This window comes from Eublepharis macularius, chromosome 14 (genome assembly GCF_028583425.1).
Source record: "Eublepharis macularius isolate TG4126 chromosome 14, MPM_Emac_v1.0, whole genome shotgun sequence".
Lineage (NCBI taxonomy): Eukaryota > Metazoa > Chordata > Lepidosauria > Squamata > Eublepharidae > Eublepharis > Eublepharis macularius.
In genome coordinates this window covers 41819989-41836993 of record NC_072803.1, presented here as the reverse complement: position 1 = coordinate 41836993, position 17005 = coordinate 41819989, and the positions used below count along the sequence as shown (strand labels likewise).

The 17005-nt window shown below is 43.7% G+C and overlaps 1 protein-coding gene across 2 annotated transcripts; it reads right to left on the bottom strand.

Annotated features, from left to right (window-relative positions):
* Positions 1-4669: 4669 nt before the first annotated feature.
* On the bottom strand, positions 4670-16970 carry RBM18 (RNA binding motif protein 18). Of its 2 annotated transcripts, none has more exons than XM_054997406.1 (6): positions 16916-16970; positions 15014-15141; positions 9699-9825; positions 8760-8846; positions 8490-8575; positions 4670-6320 (listed from the first exon to the last, which is right to left on the bottom strand). In XM_054997406.1, the coding sequence occupies exons 1-6, from the start codon at positions 16919-16921 to the stop codon at positions 6161-6163; spliced, it is 594 nt and encodes a 197-aa protein (XP_054853381.1). In that variant the 5' UTR covers positions 16922-16970; the 3' UTR covers positions 4670-6160. The 2 variants fall into 2 exon arrangements, with proteins under 2 accessions (XP_054853381.1, XP_054853382.1); XM_054997407.1 differs by lacking the exon at positions 16916-16970 and adding an exon at positions 15409-15459.
* Positions 16971-17005: the final 35 nt, after the last annotated feature.

The following is a 17005-nucleotide window of genomic DNA, read 5'->3' as shown; positions in this document are numbered from 1 at the left end:
TCTATGTAGGGATGTGTGCACAAAACTGAGGTTTACCACACTGGTGTACCTCTCCTGTGAATAGTCTGTGCCTAACTGTAAGCTTCTCTATGCAGAGACCTTTCTTTTTGCACTGTAAAGCAGCTCACTTTAATGGCATTGTGGAAATAATAAACCGGGAGGGTCACAGCTCAGTGGCACAGCATCTGCTTGATCTGCAGAAGGTCTTAAGCCAGCCTGCACAGTGGCTTCCATTTCTTAAGTCCTCCCCCTTCCCCAACCACGTCCACCCTGGGTTGGGGAAGGGGGAGGACAGGAGAGCCTCTGCTAGTCTGTACAGACAATACTGGCCTTGGGTGGATCAATGGTCTGATTCAGTATAAGGTAGCTTCATGTGTTTATGGAACCAGGAAGATTCATATACCCCTTAGACACCATAACCATCTGAACATGCTGGCCACAGGAAATCCTTCAGCACTGCTTTGGAAATCTCACCAAGACACACAGTTTCAAAGGGTGTCCATGCACTCTTCAGAACTAGAAATTTGATTTTAAAAGTTGTTTTTTTAAAAAAAACCCTAGAAACTTTCCAGTCGCTACATTTTGTGCCCGATTTCAGTCACTACAGTTCCAGTCACTACATTTTTGTGCCAGCATACATGTAACCTGGTTTACTGACAGAAGGGGTACAGTCTTGTTTCAATTTCCCTCCACAGACACCAAGGTGGCTTGAGCCAGTCCTGACACTAATCAGTCTTGCAATCTACACTTACCCCAGAGTGGTCCCCCACTATGTGCTCCCTGCCTTCACAGGACACTAAGTGTCTACCCCAGACTATCTTTGCGTGGCAAGACAAGAGCAAATCCCACCCCCCCCCGCCCCGCTCTAGGTCTGGCTGCTTCCGTACAGAGTTCTTGCAACCAAACAAGGTGGTGGTGGTGTGTGGTTGGACCATCCCCACAAACTTGTTCCCCAGCAGTGCTTGACTCATCCTTTCCTCATCCTCCGGCCACTCTTTTCTAAACCTGTCTTATATCACCAGGATTTGAGTCCAGTGGCACCTTAGTGACCAACAAGATTCTCAGAGAGTAAGCTTGTTAGGATCTAAGGTGTCACTGGACTCAAAGCCTGCAGTTCTACTGCAGATCAACACAGCTACCCACCTAAAACTATCCAGCCTTACATTCTCCACTTTCTGGGAACACTGGAGTCAAAGCAGGTTTGCCATTTGTGTGGAGGGGAAGGGGAAGATTTCTGAACCTCCCTGCCAAAATTGGCACTATTTTCTCTCTTTATTTAATCCTCCTGGACTTACCACCACCAACCCTGAATTTTTTTGCCAGTTTTTAAAGAAAATTGGTAGTTGCTATGTTGCTATATCAATCTAGGTACTGCCACTTTAAAAAAAGAAAACACCAGCAAAATGACCACCAGCAGATAGGGGGAGAATGGAAGGTATGCCCGAATATGGACTCCCAATATTTGTTTAAATAGCCTGCTCCTGGACTATATTAACGATTTTAAAAAAAAATTATTATCGATTGTATGTTTTTGTGACTTTTAATGTATTTTTAGAATGTTGTTAGCAGCCGTGGGGAGGGCGGGGTATAAATCAAATAAATAAATATAAGGAAAACATGGCGCATACCCCTGGTGGATTCTCTGTTGCCCTTGCAAGTGCCTCCTCATTTGCAGTGACACTGAGTGCATAACTGGGGAATTGTCCCACGTGGAGCAGTCAGATTACTTATCAGCCAGAGGCCAGGTAGCAGCTTCTCTGCTGCATCTGTTGGGAGGAAAGTCACATGAGAAGGTGATGGCTAGCAAGGAGAATCACAGTTCCTGACTCTAACTTCCAGATGGGCAAGAAATTCCCCCTTTTGCAAAAGTGGCATGAGCTTACTGGGCTGCTGATGACAAGAAGGAAACTGAGACCTATCAACTGCCTACTCTTCCCTCAAGGACTTCTACATGAAGATACTTTCTATTCAGCCAGGCCCTTAGTCAATCTAACTCACTGAGAGAAGCTTGTCAGGCAAGTCTTCCTCAGCCTTTTAAACTAGAGCTGCTGGGGTCTGGATCTGGGATCTTTTGGCATGCAGAGCTGGTCCTCCACCCCTGACCTCTCCAGCTAAAAGCCAAAGGCTGTAAGACCTCAGAAGCCACCTTATACACAGACAGCAAGTGTGGCTCTCTATAGCCCCTAACAGAGGTTGAATCTATCCCACCCTTCTGCCAAGGAGCTCAAAACAGCATGTGTTTTCCTCTCCACTTACCCTCACTACAAGTTGTAAGGTAAGTTAGAGGACATTTGGCCCAAGGCCATCCACTGATACGGTTCATGGTAGAGCAAGGATTTGAACATAGTTCTTCCCTGTTCCAGTTCTACACTCTAGCCTATTCACTACACAGGGTGATTTGTGTGCAGCTGGGCAAGGGCGGGATTAATTTCTGTCTCCTTACTTGCAAGTCACTTTCTTTTCCAGCCATCAAGTTCTTGGGCATGGTGCAGACTCAATAGCCTACATTCCCAGGGCATAAGCACCACCTCTGCAGCCTCCTCTATCAGAAAGTTCCATAGTCTGCCAATTCCCCAAAGGCCCTTCTTCTAAAGCCTGTAAATGAGCTCCTATTTGCATACTTTAACCCTTTTTAGGGGATTGGGCTTTCAGATACAAGAGCCAAGAAAAAAGGGAGTTAAGGGGGAGCAAACTATTTGCATACAATTTGATTAGCATAATTAATTCCAAGCACAGAAGTGGAGTTACAAGGAACAGAATTTTTCTTGTGTGGAAGGCTGACTTGTCATCTTGAAGCCTGGGCCATGCATTTTTTTTAATTGGCAAGCAAATACTGTTGAGACTGGGGGCTGCTGAGCTTTGCTAACTGTCCCCTGCTCCCAAGCTGTTAAGAGTAGACTCACAACCCTCTCCAGTGAAACACAGGGCCACTGCACACGATCTTTTGGTATATCCTACAGCTGCTTTCAGCAATCAACTCCCATGTTTTCAAGAACAACCAAGATGCCTCTACAATCTCATCCATCCTCAATGATCACTCAGCAGAGAGTGGTTGCAGTTTTGCCAAAAGGCTTTGGCTCTGCCTTTGGGGAGTAAGAGCTCACAGAGAAATGGCTTTTACAACAGGGAAGAATTCCATAGGTCACCACTTCTATAGATTTTCAAGCACAACCCTAACGTTGTGCTTCCAAAGGGAGATTTTTTGGTTTCCTCCCATCCTCAACATTACTACTATCCACTCTCACAGTCCTACTACAAGGCTAAGGAAGGGAGCCAGAGGTGCTCGCTCATTATCAATTCCAAGCCTCATTAGCAGAAAAAAATTGCATATACTTATGCAGGGCTACCAAATTTACCCAAAAGGAAGACAACCGCTGAATGTAAGACTACCCCCCCCCCCAAATCACATATACAAGTTTTTAGAATTATTGTGTATAGTAGTAACTCATTTGTGAATATAATACAACCCACTCTTTCTTGACAACACACCTGTGGTGAAAAACAAATCTTCCTTTTGTGTAAATACAGTATTAAGAATACCAGTTAGCCATAGGAATGTGAAATGTAGCCACTAAAGCACACCACAAAGGAGAAATACAGGAGCTATTTAGACTGAAGTATATAGATCAAAGACCCTTGATGGACTATGAAAAGGGCCCTCCCCACACACTGTAGATATGGAACAAATGTAGGCTGCAGCAGAAAAACTAGCCCAGTGTACAAAATGCTGTTTGTGTAAAGGCAAAAAGAGGGTTAGGGTTGGAAGTCTGCCTTTTGCAACCTCTACCATTTGTGCAAAAAACAGAAAGGTGAGTTTGCAGGTGCCACAGAGAGACCCACCCCTTTAACCTTTTGGAGCTGCTCTGCTTTGGCACATCAAGATGCATCACAATGCTGTGGGAAGCCCGTTTCTCAGAAATGCATCTTCCTTGCTGCACAAACAAGCTTACAGGAGGCAGCTCAAAGCACCTTTTCCTTTTACAACACAGGAGCTGCTCAGAGCCAACTGCCACTCAAAACTCACCAAAGACACACCGGGTGATTTGCTGTAATACTGCACAGTCAATGAGCTTGCTTTAAATTCCACTTGAATATACACCCAGGGAGGGAGTTTCTACGTAGTATATCCCACATTCATGTTCTTTTGTTTTGTGGATCGTAACACTTCTTTCTAGGTAGTCTGTATCAGAACGCAAGCATCCAGCTGAGAGCTCAAGATATTGCTAAGTGTGGTTTGGATCCATCAGGTAATATAGATGAGAGGATGCCCTTTTTGTGAAAAAAGCTAAACTCTTCATGCCACAAGGCTGAGGGAGAGGAAGACAAAGAGAACTGGACAAGCCAGGGTTACCTAGTTCAATGTCTTCATCTAAAAGGAACTTTTTTTTTTATCTAGCAGGGGCGATTAATTGAAAGGACAAAAGCAAGAAGGGAGAAGGAACCCTGAGCTCTCCCCTGACACAAAGAGTAGTTGGATTGAGAAAAAGGTACTACAGCTGCACTGGTTAGGCTGTAGCAACCTCCTTACATCATGAACTGCAACCACTTGTTTGTATTACTGCAACTTTTACCTTGCCTTCACTTCAAGTAAACAATAAAAGGAAAATAAACATTTAACAAGACCACAAAGGTTTCTAATATTGAACTGTAAAGCACAATAATGCAAAGTCACAATGATTTTATGGATCTCAGTCTCATGGAACTGTAATTTTAAAAGCTGAGCTGGAGGGTGGGGGGAAAGAGGTTCAAAATACTAGACACCAACATATACATTTTTAGATATCACAATGTGCAGAAAAGGGTATTTAAATTTTTCAGGCATAACCAGCAAACATGTATCTGCCTGAAAACTCCCCCCCCCCCCGCCCCCAGATTACCTTATTGCATACATGCTGACACCACTGTTGTCAACGCCAGTGGATGCTGGAATAACACAAGAGTGCAGGAAACTCAATGTATTTGGTCAGTAATTGCATTCATTTATCAACATCAGCAAAAAAAAGAAACCTGCAAAGAACAAGTTTCTAGGATTTATGGTTGAGATGCTTGGAAGGGTGGGAACAACATATACCGAAACCAGAAATGCAAGTGAACAAGATTTGGAGTAACTGGTAAGGGACTTCAATATCTATTCTTGCTGATCCTATGCAAGATGAAGTATACAAAATGTTTACACAAAGATGCTTCATTAGCATAATTAGGATACAGAATTTCAACTTTTAATTTGAAATGCATCCGGACAACCAGCCTGGACTGTTTTACCAGAGTGGTGTAGAGGTTAAAGCATCAGATGAGGATCTGAGGCACCCAGGCTTGAATCCTCATTCTGCGATGGAAGCTTGCTGGATGACCATAGGCCAATTACTCTCTCTCTCTGGCTAACCTACTCCACAAGGCTGTTGTGACGATAAAATGGAGAACAGGAAAATGGTCTCTTGGAGTGAACTGAGTAATAAATTACAAGCTTTTCACAGAAGTTTACTGAACTTCAAGATGCCATATTAAAACTGCTACACTGGCAGTCCTAAATGCAGTTTATTCCTGTACAACCATTTAAAAAGAACATATTGATACATATGTCTGAGTGTTTAACTGGGCAGAAGAAGCAACACAGACAGCCACCCCCAGTTTCAGGGTTCAAGTTTGTTTAAACAATATTCAAGATGAAACAAAAGCTATTTGTGCAGTAGGTTGGTTGCTGGAGGAGTATACATGTAACTCCCTATTCAGGTTTGGGTTTGTGTCAAATATGTTTTCCACACTGACTAATAAAAGCAGTAGTATTTTCTGGCTAGGAGAAAATTAACTCAAGCAACTAAAAAAAAAAAAAGAATTCAACTGACAACAACAATCTTTGATTTTAGGATCAGACTTAGCTCCACTGGTGTGGGTAAAAAGTTCTGGTATTACTAGTGAAAAAAATCTTGGGTTTATTTTTCTTTTAAGATGTTCTTCACAGATTTTTGGGGTGGCATCATAGTTTGTATCCCCCCCATCACTGAGAAAGTTCCTCTCCATGTGTAATTGGGCGAGACAACCGGGTACGAGGCAGAGCACTCTCCAGAGGTCAAACAGTCCAGTGCAGTCTGTTGGTCTTCCTAGTTAACTGTATGCACAAGAACGCTGGAGAGTGGGGGCAGGCGCCTACGTTCCATCAGGATCATCTTTTTGACTTCCAGCCTGCCCTGGAGTATGGAGCAGTCCGTTTCTTATCGGGCGGCTTGAAGTAGGAGTAAGCAGCCACTGGGGGGAACTCTGCATCTGGGTTCTCAGCCATCATTTTCAGCTTGGCCTCAATGGCTTTGATCTTTGCACTAACGCTGTAGGAGACAACAGAAGTTGGCTTTAAAAAGTGACCCACCCCAAGATAATTTAAAATCAAAACGAACAGATTCAACACCCTGCAGCACTCAGAACAGCTTTAGTTATGTGTTTCCTGAATAGCAATCACCACCAGTAACAGATCTCTGGTGCTGCATGACAAATGGCTGTTGGAACCAAGAAGTAGAATCATAACATGGCATGGAAAGTGGAGCAAGTAGGGAGGAGGCTGCATATTGCTACAGATCTGGGTTTGCCAAGTGGAGGATCACCTTCCTGCTCAGACTAACTTCACCCCAGTCCTCCCCCCACCCCCTACCACATGGTAGCTAAACAGGTAAAAGGAGAGATGCCAAGTACACCAACTACAAGTGAGGCAGCCTTATATAGCTCTGAATCCTTCAAGATACTCTTGGGTTCCCAGATGATTCCTGATTTCTCTTTTCTTTAAACCCCACCCACCCACCTTTCAGTCAGTGTCTGTATCAAACAGCTGGCACAGCAGGCTAATCAGGAAGAACAATTTCATCCTTTCCAGCATTAGAACTCAGGATTGCCCAAGTGAATGAAAATACACAAAGCATTACTGACTTATGGAATTTGCAGTTACAAGACATAGTGATTGTCAGTGGCTTTGATTACTTTAAAGGGGGGAAGTTTATAGAATAAGAAGAGGCCTATTAACATCATTAGTCATGCCTGCTGAACAGAACTTCTATGTTCACAGCCAGCTAGCCATGTCCCACTTGTTAAATTCCATGAGGCACATGGTTGACTTCTGCTAGAAACAGGGTGCTAGACTAGCTGGCCACCTCGGCTCTGAGGAGTACTTTTATGCTCATTTATTTATTTTTATAAAATTTATATCCCACCTTTCTGGTCTCATAAGGGACACCAGACGGCTAACAAATTCATACATACTAGAAATCACACTATAAAACCATTAAAGTCAACCAAAACCCAACAGTTAAACCAGAACTTAAAAAACATATAAAGATAAATGTTTTGGTTTTATAAAACAATTAAAACATTGAGCATAAAGGAAGCTTTCTACTCCTCAGAACCACTTCAAGCAGTTCAAAACAGCAGCACAGAAGATGCCCTCCTCTTTCTCTGCAACTTCTAAACAGGATTCTAAAGATTTGAGGCACACTGCGGGGGAATCTTTGAGCCTCACACCATATATTACCAAGGAGGGGGACACATACACCAAGGACACTTCATCTCTCCACTGGGGGGCTGGACTCTTTGTGATAACCACCAAGCTCCAAGATGTATTTTCTATAACAACATGTTATATTTTTCCCCCCAGAAGTGTGATCAACAGATGAATGCGGTGAGTTCTGTACTCGGAACTTGACTCCAAGGCATGCACAGTTTGAGTTGGATTGGGTCTGCAGCACATGTGGAGTAGAGGTTTCAGCGTCAAAGTTAAGTCAACCATTGTTACCCTTGGGCTGCATCCCTGATTCTTCTTTGTCTTCTGTCTTAAGAGTTTTGATCAAGAGGTAAGAACAGTATGCCCTAGTACTATGTTACTTTAGAAGCTTGGCATTTCTACCCACAGTTCAGATTTTTCTAGTTTATAGGACTGTGTCTTCTCCAAAATACAGCACAAGACCTTCTCCAAAGAACTCTTTCCTGTAATTTCCATAGAGTTTGTATCAAAGGATCACCATAAACCATTCATTCCCTACATTCCAACAGGGTTATAGAATGTCCAAATAAGAACATAAGCCTTGCCTCCAAAACTTGGCCAGGAGGCTGCTAACATTAGCACATAATGTTGACTGGAATCAGGGATGAAACAAATACACCCCATTAGACCCTAAAAGACACATACAATTAGTTGGGGGAAGGCAGCTGAGCATTAAGGCTTCCCAAGAGTTCTCTGAGCAACAGTATACTGTAGGAGTCTCAGCAACTTTAGTATTTAAAGGATGCTTATATGTTAGACACACACCATTTAAAATATTGTTAGCCTCCCTGCTGTGTCACTGTACATTGTGACTGTGTGTTTTATCAGAAACAGCCTCTCACAAATCTGAAGAGGCAGTCATTAAAAAAATAATACAGGACTGATTCTGGGCCTTCCAGTGCTGAATTCAGAGGACAGTCTCCTCCCCTTCACACACACTGTCCACATTTACTGCCTTGTGTGGTCTTACCTCAGGTTGGACTGGGCTGGCTCTGTGCTGGATGAGGGCTCCAGACTGATGGGAAGGATCTTCTCATTCTTATTCTGATCATATCTCTGGGAGGGGGAGAAAAACGACAGGAACCACAAAAATTATTTTGCAAAAGGGGAGCAAAAAAAATGGATCCAACCCTTGAGGAGGAGCCAGGTATGAGGTGCTTATAGGAATACTGATAGGATTGCTTGAGTTGCTTGGCTCCAAAGTTGTGGGAAGCTAGGAGACCCCTCAAGTTCTGCTTACCTTGACCTGGGCATGGGCCCACCGCACCACCAGTTTTTTGGACAGGGCCAGCTTGCCATTGAGGCACTGAATTGCTTGCTCAGCTTCCTGTGAGAGAAAAATATCAATAAAAAAAATTAATTCTTCCCTAAGGAATGGAGGCTGTTGGGCAACTCTGCCCTTTGTGCTTCCTGTGGTTAACATTAGTTCTTTTCCCCAAACAACAGAAATAGCCACATGAGCCTGCAATACAGATGATCGATGCACATACTGGCCTGCAATACAGATGATCGATGCATGTACTGGCAGGCAATTTGCAGAACACATCCAGCATACAATTTTTCTGCTGTTGGTAGTGCACTGCAAGCTCCGTTCACATATGGACAAGACATGTCTCACATGAACAGCTAGCAGACCCAAGCAGTTGATGCACTAAATGTTCCTTCCTGAATCCTGCAATTTGATGCCACCTCCCCCTATGAATAGTCAGGGGGCCATCAGAGTTATGTTTCCTCTAAGGCAGAGCTCTGCTTGCAAAGCACCCAATGATAATACAGATTGCTCTGGAAACAGGAACGACCCAAGCATCATTATGCCCACCCACCCCCTTACTTCCTATTGGCTTCCTTGTTGGGGTGAAGGGGCAGAGAATGCCATCTGTCCAAAAATTCATCATGGTTCTGGTTGGTTTCAGCATTTCCAGCACAAGCATTTCATGCACACATTCAGGGTAGACAACCAGCTCCTTTGCTTGCTCACTTGGCAGCTGTCTCATGAGCCAAAACATTATAATGGATGTTTTATGGAGCTCTGGCTAGTCCCAGCCCTCAGCCTCGGGCCGCTGACCACATCCCAAGTTATCCCCACCATCATTTCAGCAGTAAACATAGCAAACTGTTACACATGAAGACCAAGATCTTGGAAAGAACCCTTCCTGCTGCTGCAAAAAAACCCTCTTACCGGCTTAGTTTCAAAGTTCACAAAGCAGTAGCCCCTGGGTTGCCCCTCCAAAGCGCCAGATTTGTGGAACAGGAAGTCAAATTGCTTCACCTTGCCAAACTTTTGAAGGAGCTTAAGAAGGTGATACCTGGATAGAGGAGACAGGACAGAAGCAGACTGTTTATTGAAAGCATGTAATAGAGCTGAATGTGATTGTTCATTGAGCAGGTATACAAAGAAGTTATCATTTACTGACTGTCTTACATGAAAATCTTCATACTACATATCTAGAGTGATTATGACCATGTCTTAAAAAACCATGTCATTCCAAAAAAGAAAATATTTTTTGAGTGTTGCAGGAAAAAATGCAAGAAGGCTGGAGTGGGTTAGGGAGTGGAAACTTTTTTTCCGGCCCTTCACGTCTATAGTTGTAATAAGGCCAGAAAGAAAGACGATATCCACGCCTTCATCAAAAGGCATTTTAGGACATCAAATTATTTTGATGCTATGGTATCCAGCTGATCTGCAGAATGTGGCCACCAGATGGAACAGAGTTCCAAAAAGGACCCAATATAGTTCCCAATTGTTGGGTGTTGGTGGGTCCACACAGTCCACAGCTTAATTCTTTTGACTACTGAATTTATCAACTAATTTGGACTCCCAGCAGCAACTGGATCACAACACTTTCCCTGAAAGTCAAGCAGGGATCTGCTAGTTTTCTGGCATGGCAACTCTAGGAACTGAACAGTTTCCTGAGTCAGGTTACTGCAGAAGCATTCCTGGAAGAGGATAAAAATCCAGGCAGCAGGAGAGGATAAGTGGCCTTGTTCAGTTAACCCTGCCTTAAGAAGACTGCAACAGACTTAAGGGGAAAACTCATCTAAGGAACATACAACAGCATACGAGTAGCCCTCAGCTTTTCTTGCTTGGATTTGAGCAACTCAGAACAGAACATTTTAAAGGATCCTAAAGAGTCAACATTTTGGAAAGTATCAGCCTACGCTTTAGAGTCCTTCTGGGGTCATGTCCCTTTCTATGACCAGAGGAAGATACTGTACCTCTACGATATGCTCTTGTAGCTTCAGTTATTTTTTGAGTCATCACCAAGATTTATTAGCTATTGTTAGAAGTACACGCACAGTGTCCCCGCTCCACCTGCTTTCTCTCTTTTGGCAAACGTCGACTGCTTTCCTGAGGCCTCAACAGCATTACTTGTTTCTGTCCTTGAAATAAAAATGTTTCGTACCTTGCCAAAGGGAACACGACTAGATTTCCTTTGGCCAGCCCCAGAGGAGTGCCTATTTGTAGGGCCTGTGTGCGTGGCTGCACATCAGTCTTGATTTCATCAGAATTCTGCACGCATCTTTTCCCGTAGCATCTCCACAGAGCACAGCTGGGAAGCAACATGGCCTCAGAGTCATTTGAGCTTAAATACTGTGCTGGGATGGGGGGGGGAGTGTTAAATTACACCAATTTAGAACACAACAAGATCATCATTTTAACCCCCAAGCTCTGATACTGCCGCATTCTTTTGCAGGCAGAGTTAGTAATAACCTCTTTCCCCCTCTGATACCCCTCTGAGGATTGTAGAATTCTCTCAAGCTTGCTGCTTGTGTGGCTGTGCAATCTGTTGCCAACAAATCACTGTGTGAGTTATATTTTGAAGTCACAGACAACCAAACCTTACATACACAATGAGACGCAATTCTGTAACCACAGTACAGCCAAGGCATTCTGACTAGAAGAGTGGGGGAGACCACTGGATATTATGGAATATGCCCAATGCAAAGCAGCAAGTCATGCAGAAAATAACCAAGATCCTGCACGTGTGACCACACAGCACAACTGAAACTGTGTTTCAATAGTTGTATTACATTCAGATTCTACCTTGTCGGTTGCTTCAAAAGCCTCTGCTGGGGAAAATACAAACTGTACTTTGCGTCCAAATAATTAGCTTTTTTAATGGCAGCTTGGGGGCCTACAAATATCTCCCCTGACATGTTACAATTGGGCTACATGTAGGTGAACATCTCTACATGGATTTAATCGACCTAAGCAGGTTTAAAACCAGACATATTGGACGCGGGGGAGGGAGAGTGGGAGAGAGAGTGAAGAGCCTTCACAGGCAACAGCTCTATTAAACTGGGGCATGTGCCCTTTTCACTCCATTAGTCTGATACTGCTGTTTATGTGCTTAGTTCTGGATGTCTCAGGGAAAGCTAAGAACTAACTTTGTTTTCTGGCAAAGTTCCATACTTTAGGTTTCTGTTATAGGAGACATCTCTTCTTAGTGTCTCAGACACACAAATCAGGGATTTCTACAAAGGGACTCCTCCCTGGCAAGAGAGACTCTTAGGCCACAATGAGGTACAATTATTGGTGCTGGCAAGCAAATTTTATTCTGGATTCTACAGCTGCAACTCCATGATTTCCCCATTCTTCGCTTCCAATAATTTAATTCAGTTCTTTATTTATGGTCATTTAACCAATCATATAACACATTTACACTGAAACTTCCAATACTTTTGATTGTTATTTGGATGGGATTGTTCAAGGGGCCAAGGAATGGCTTATATGCATGGCAGGGTTGCTTTATGAAGAGGGAACAGGAAGTCAAGCTGTTGGAAATTACTAAAGCATCTTGATGGGGTACTTGGAGAGATGCCCCCCATGGGGAGGGGGGGTTACATTTCTACTGTGAGCTGCAGCCAGACCTCGTTCTTACTTCCTGTCATCCAAGGCAAGTGTGGGACAATCTGGCCAAGGCCGGCTTCCTTTTCCTCCAGCCTTCCTCCTGGCACCTTAAGAGCTATTCAAACACCGGGTTGAGGCTTCCTTTGAACAATACTGTCCTGAGGATATGGCAATGGTACTGGCCACATGCTAAAGCCATTATGACTGGGAATTCTGGTCCACTGGGAGTCAGTAATATGTTGTTATGCATATTGTTTGCCGAGCAAAATTCCTCACAGGGGAGCTTAAAATGAGGCGCAGAGAATGAATGCATGGTGCCTTTCAAAGGGCCTCCAAAAGAGTGGAAATTTTAAGATCGAGATGTTTTATCATATTAAAATGGGCCATGATAAAGACAATTTGCAGATTGGTAAACTGAGGCATGCTAGGATCAATGCCATTCACTGACAATCACAACAGAAGTACTGAAAACTACTGGAGGCACACAATGATAGTTCTGCATGGACAAATAAAGTTTTAAATACTGAAAGGAAGCAGGCTAGTTAGAGCCTGTACAAAGATGGAAGAGAGAGAATCGAGGATTCCACTTCACATCAGCCAACAGAATTGTACGATCTTGGGTCACCTAGTTCCTCACCATCTTTTCCTGATCTGTAAAATGGGAAGAATGTACTTTAAATAACTATTGCAAAAATGGACGAGAATATAAAGCACTTTAAGTTCTTTCAAAGGGCTATGTGAGCTATTGCATCTGGCAAACCATGACATTTGTGCTTCCTGTCATTTTGAGGGCATGATATTTTGTTTGAAATTGCCTTCTGAAAAAAATCAAATTTAAAAGGCACACAAACACCAGAGAGAGGATGCTTTTGTATTCACAAGGCAGTAAAGCTGTCATCTGTGCAATCGTTTGGCTTATCCTCAAGGCATAGCCTTTCTGGAGCTGCAGCACTTCCAAAGGCAAGTGAGAGTCATGGGCACGCTTGCATCTCCCATGTGTTAGGAAGCATGTGCAACACAACAGGGAGGCTAGGCTTGAACCCTTTTCTCCAAGGTGCTGACTTTCCATATGTAGAGGATACTGGAAGGGGACTCTCAAACATGTCACCCCCACACATGTTCCAAAATGGTATATAACAAAAGAGGACTCTACCTTTCTGCTCTTTCGGAATGTTCACATTGTTTCAATGACAGAGGCAGGGTCTGAACCAGAGGACCCTAAGCCCAGCTGTTTACTCAGCTGCACAGATTTACAGGGCCAATAAAAGATCCCACTTCCTAGATGCTGGAGTCAGATTTTTGTAGGAACAGGAATGCAAAAACCTCCAGCAGCAGAGCAGTTTTTAAGAAACAGTGTTACCAAACGCCTTGGATTTTTCTTGCCTTGTGAAATAAACCAGTGACAACCAGAAATAAAGCAATACAACAAAATAAAGGAATGTTTTGATTGTGTTTTGAACTGAAATTCGTTACTGTAGATTTAACTGTTGCAAATGTATTCTCTCACCAAAATTTGTGGGACTTTAATTCCCCAAAATTTCACAAACATATCCTTTCCAAAGGCCAGGGCAGCCCAACGCTGCTTGCAATTACCCACTGCGGATAAGCCAAAAGCAATATAAACACAGGGCAAAAATGGTAATTAATGCAAAACCAAGAAGAGGCTGACTAGCACAGCGCTGAATGACTTGCCTGAAGAGGGCATTACGTTAATGACGGACTCCACTTAGAGGCACAGTTAGGACGCTGCCCGGCTGAAAGGAACAGCACTTGGAACAAAAAACCCAAACCACTTGCCGAAATACAAGGAGCTGGGTAAAAATTGCTTCCACAGCTGAGAGCCACACAATATCCGGGCAATAAAACAAGAACAGCCACTTGGAATGTATAAAACCAAGATTGTTTTGTAAAGCTGGGGGGAAATGGCCAACCGAATCCTGGCCTCGCGCATCTAATCTCCCTGCAAGCAATCAAGCTCTCCTCCTGTGGCATTTAATTGCCCCACTTCAACTTGCTCAAACGTGTTAGCACGCAATTTAAACGTGCTAATCATTCAGAGGCCAAGGGAATGTCAAATGCATACACTTAACATTTACTGCCACCAGAAAAGGGACCAGGGCACACACAGCTGCTCTTATTGGCGACCACTCATATAAATATCCTGGACCCATCGTGCCTCAGAGGCCCCCTTTTGCCACCATCTCAAAGACTGCATCTTCCTTATTCGGCCATTAGCGTAAAAATTCTGTGGATAACGACAATGAAAGTGGAACGAAACACCAAACCGACATAAGATTGACAAAACGGGGAAGCAGGGCGATCTCCTGCACTGTTAAGACAGACTGGCAGTAAAGACAGAGGAAAAGCAATAGGATGCTCCAGGAAGGATGTGGCTGTAGGATCTGGTCTTGAGGATGGGCTTGAAGTAGGAAAGCCATCCTTTCTTCTTCTTCCTCAGTGTTTTACTGCCCATTCCTTTTCCAGGGAATTTTACTGCATGGATTTGTACAGCACCAGACAATGTGGTGCAAATTAAAGACTTATAAAGCAGCAGAAGTAATAATTACATGTTTCTTTCTTTCTTCCCTTCCCAACCTCCAGGATCAAGTCCCAGTCCCCTTCCCTCACCACAATCCACTCACTCTGTAATCTTGGGGTCCAGGTTGCCAATCCAGAGGCGATGCCCATCCTGCAGAGCCCCCTCAGACAAGATGGATGCATTCTCCAAGCGCAGGCTCTGCATGGGAGGCACTGCGGCCGCCATCCGCACCTGAGAGGAAGACATGAGGGGGAAAGCGTGGGTTGGTTGATGGTGGGGTCTAGTGGGAACTTAACTTGAGGCTGGAAAAGGGGAAGAGTTGGCTTAGCCCTTAAGCGAGCAGCACCACCACCACCACAAGAAGCAGGCCTGTGCGCTAAGTCAGGGCAAACCAGTTTTCAATGCCACACCTCAGCCCTGGAACATACCAACAGAATGAACTTCTGTAGCACTGTGCTAAAGGGTAGGGACTATGAGACCCCCAAGTTCAAATCTCACCTTTGCTAAGAATGAAAAAGGGTGGCCTCTGGTAAAGTTCTCTTCTCTCAACCATAGAACCATTTCACCCATAAAACTGCAACACCGGCCAATTTTTCAACACTTTCCTCTTCATTATCAACAATTAGACTCTAAAACCCGAGAGCAGAGACCTTGTTTGTTTTATGAAACTGTAAGTGTGAACATACCAGTGCCAGCAAATATATATATTTATTTACATCACAGCTTACAAAACTAGACAGGTAAAAACAGACTATTCTCTGTCCCTAATGAATTTTACAATTTAAAAAGAGGACCTGGGGAAAACAAGAGGGGAGGGAGAAATGGCTCACAACAAAGATACATGTGCTTAAAACTGGGCTATAACAATTGAGGAAGACAATTATGGGGACTGAAGAGAATACTCACAAAAGGAGGAATTCTTTGGAAAAAAGAGAGTACCAACAACACACACAAAGTGCTTTAAGCCCAAAGGACCCAATCATTCTCCGAAGCCTTACTGATTTTTATTTAAGATCTTGTCCCACTACTCCATAAACCTGATAAAATTTTGGCTGTACTATAGCCTTGAACAATAGTTTCAGGTGGGTAGCCATACTGGTCTGTAGTAGAAGAGCAATATTCAGGTCTAGAAGCACCTTAGAGACCAACTAAATTTCCAGGGTGTGCGCTTTTGGGACACAGCTCCCTTCTTCAGACACATTAAGTGGAAAAGGCCAGGAGTCATTAAAGTCCAGGCAGAGGGTGGGAGAGGTACTGTAAATAAGATTGTCAGGAAACTGGCTATAATCCATATTGTAATCCTAACTAGAATATTCACAGAGCAAAAATACAATCCAATCAACAGTTAGGACATTCAATGAAAACAGGTAGGGTATGACTGCTGCATATCTGAAAACTAGCATAAAACGGAACATATAGAGATGAAACCTGTACTGGTAAACTTCCTCAAAGGCCTAAAGAGCCATTTTTCAAAAAAACAAAAACGCTAAAACATTTCGATCCTACTTTTCATTTACAGGATCCCTCCCCTCAACTGACCTACAATTCAAATAAACACTCCAAATAAAAATCCATCCTAAAAGCAACAGCAAATAACGTAAGAAGCAACAAAGCAGTACGAATAATAAGGGAGTATAAGACTCTCATAAGAAATAAATGAGACTTAACGTGTTTTCAGCATTATTATTTAGATAATTTCTAGCCGCATCTGCCAGAGAAGATAAAGGGTGAAGGTCTCTGAATGGGGGTCACTTGAGGCTACCTGGGGAGGCGAGAAGAGGCTTAACCTCGTCACTCCCACCTTCTCCTATTAGGATCACTCGAGTGAGCCTCGGGGTGTGCGCAGAGCGCGACTGTCAGGCACCAGAGAGAAGGGCCAGCCCTCAATTCCGGTACTTCCTCTAGCAGCTATTCGGGCAGGGCGACTGCATCTGAACACCCTCCCCTCAAAAAAAAACCTAGGGGGAGGGGAAAATGGCTGCCCCCAAGACAACAAAAGACTCACCGGCATCCCCTCAGCGCCTCGCTTAGTCTCGATGTAACGTCATCTACCCGCGCCGAAGGGAAGCGCACCAGAAACTGCCGCCGGTGACGC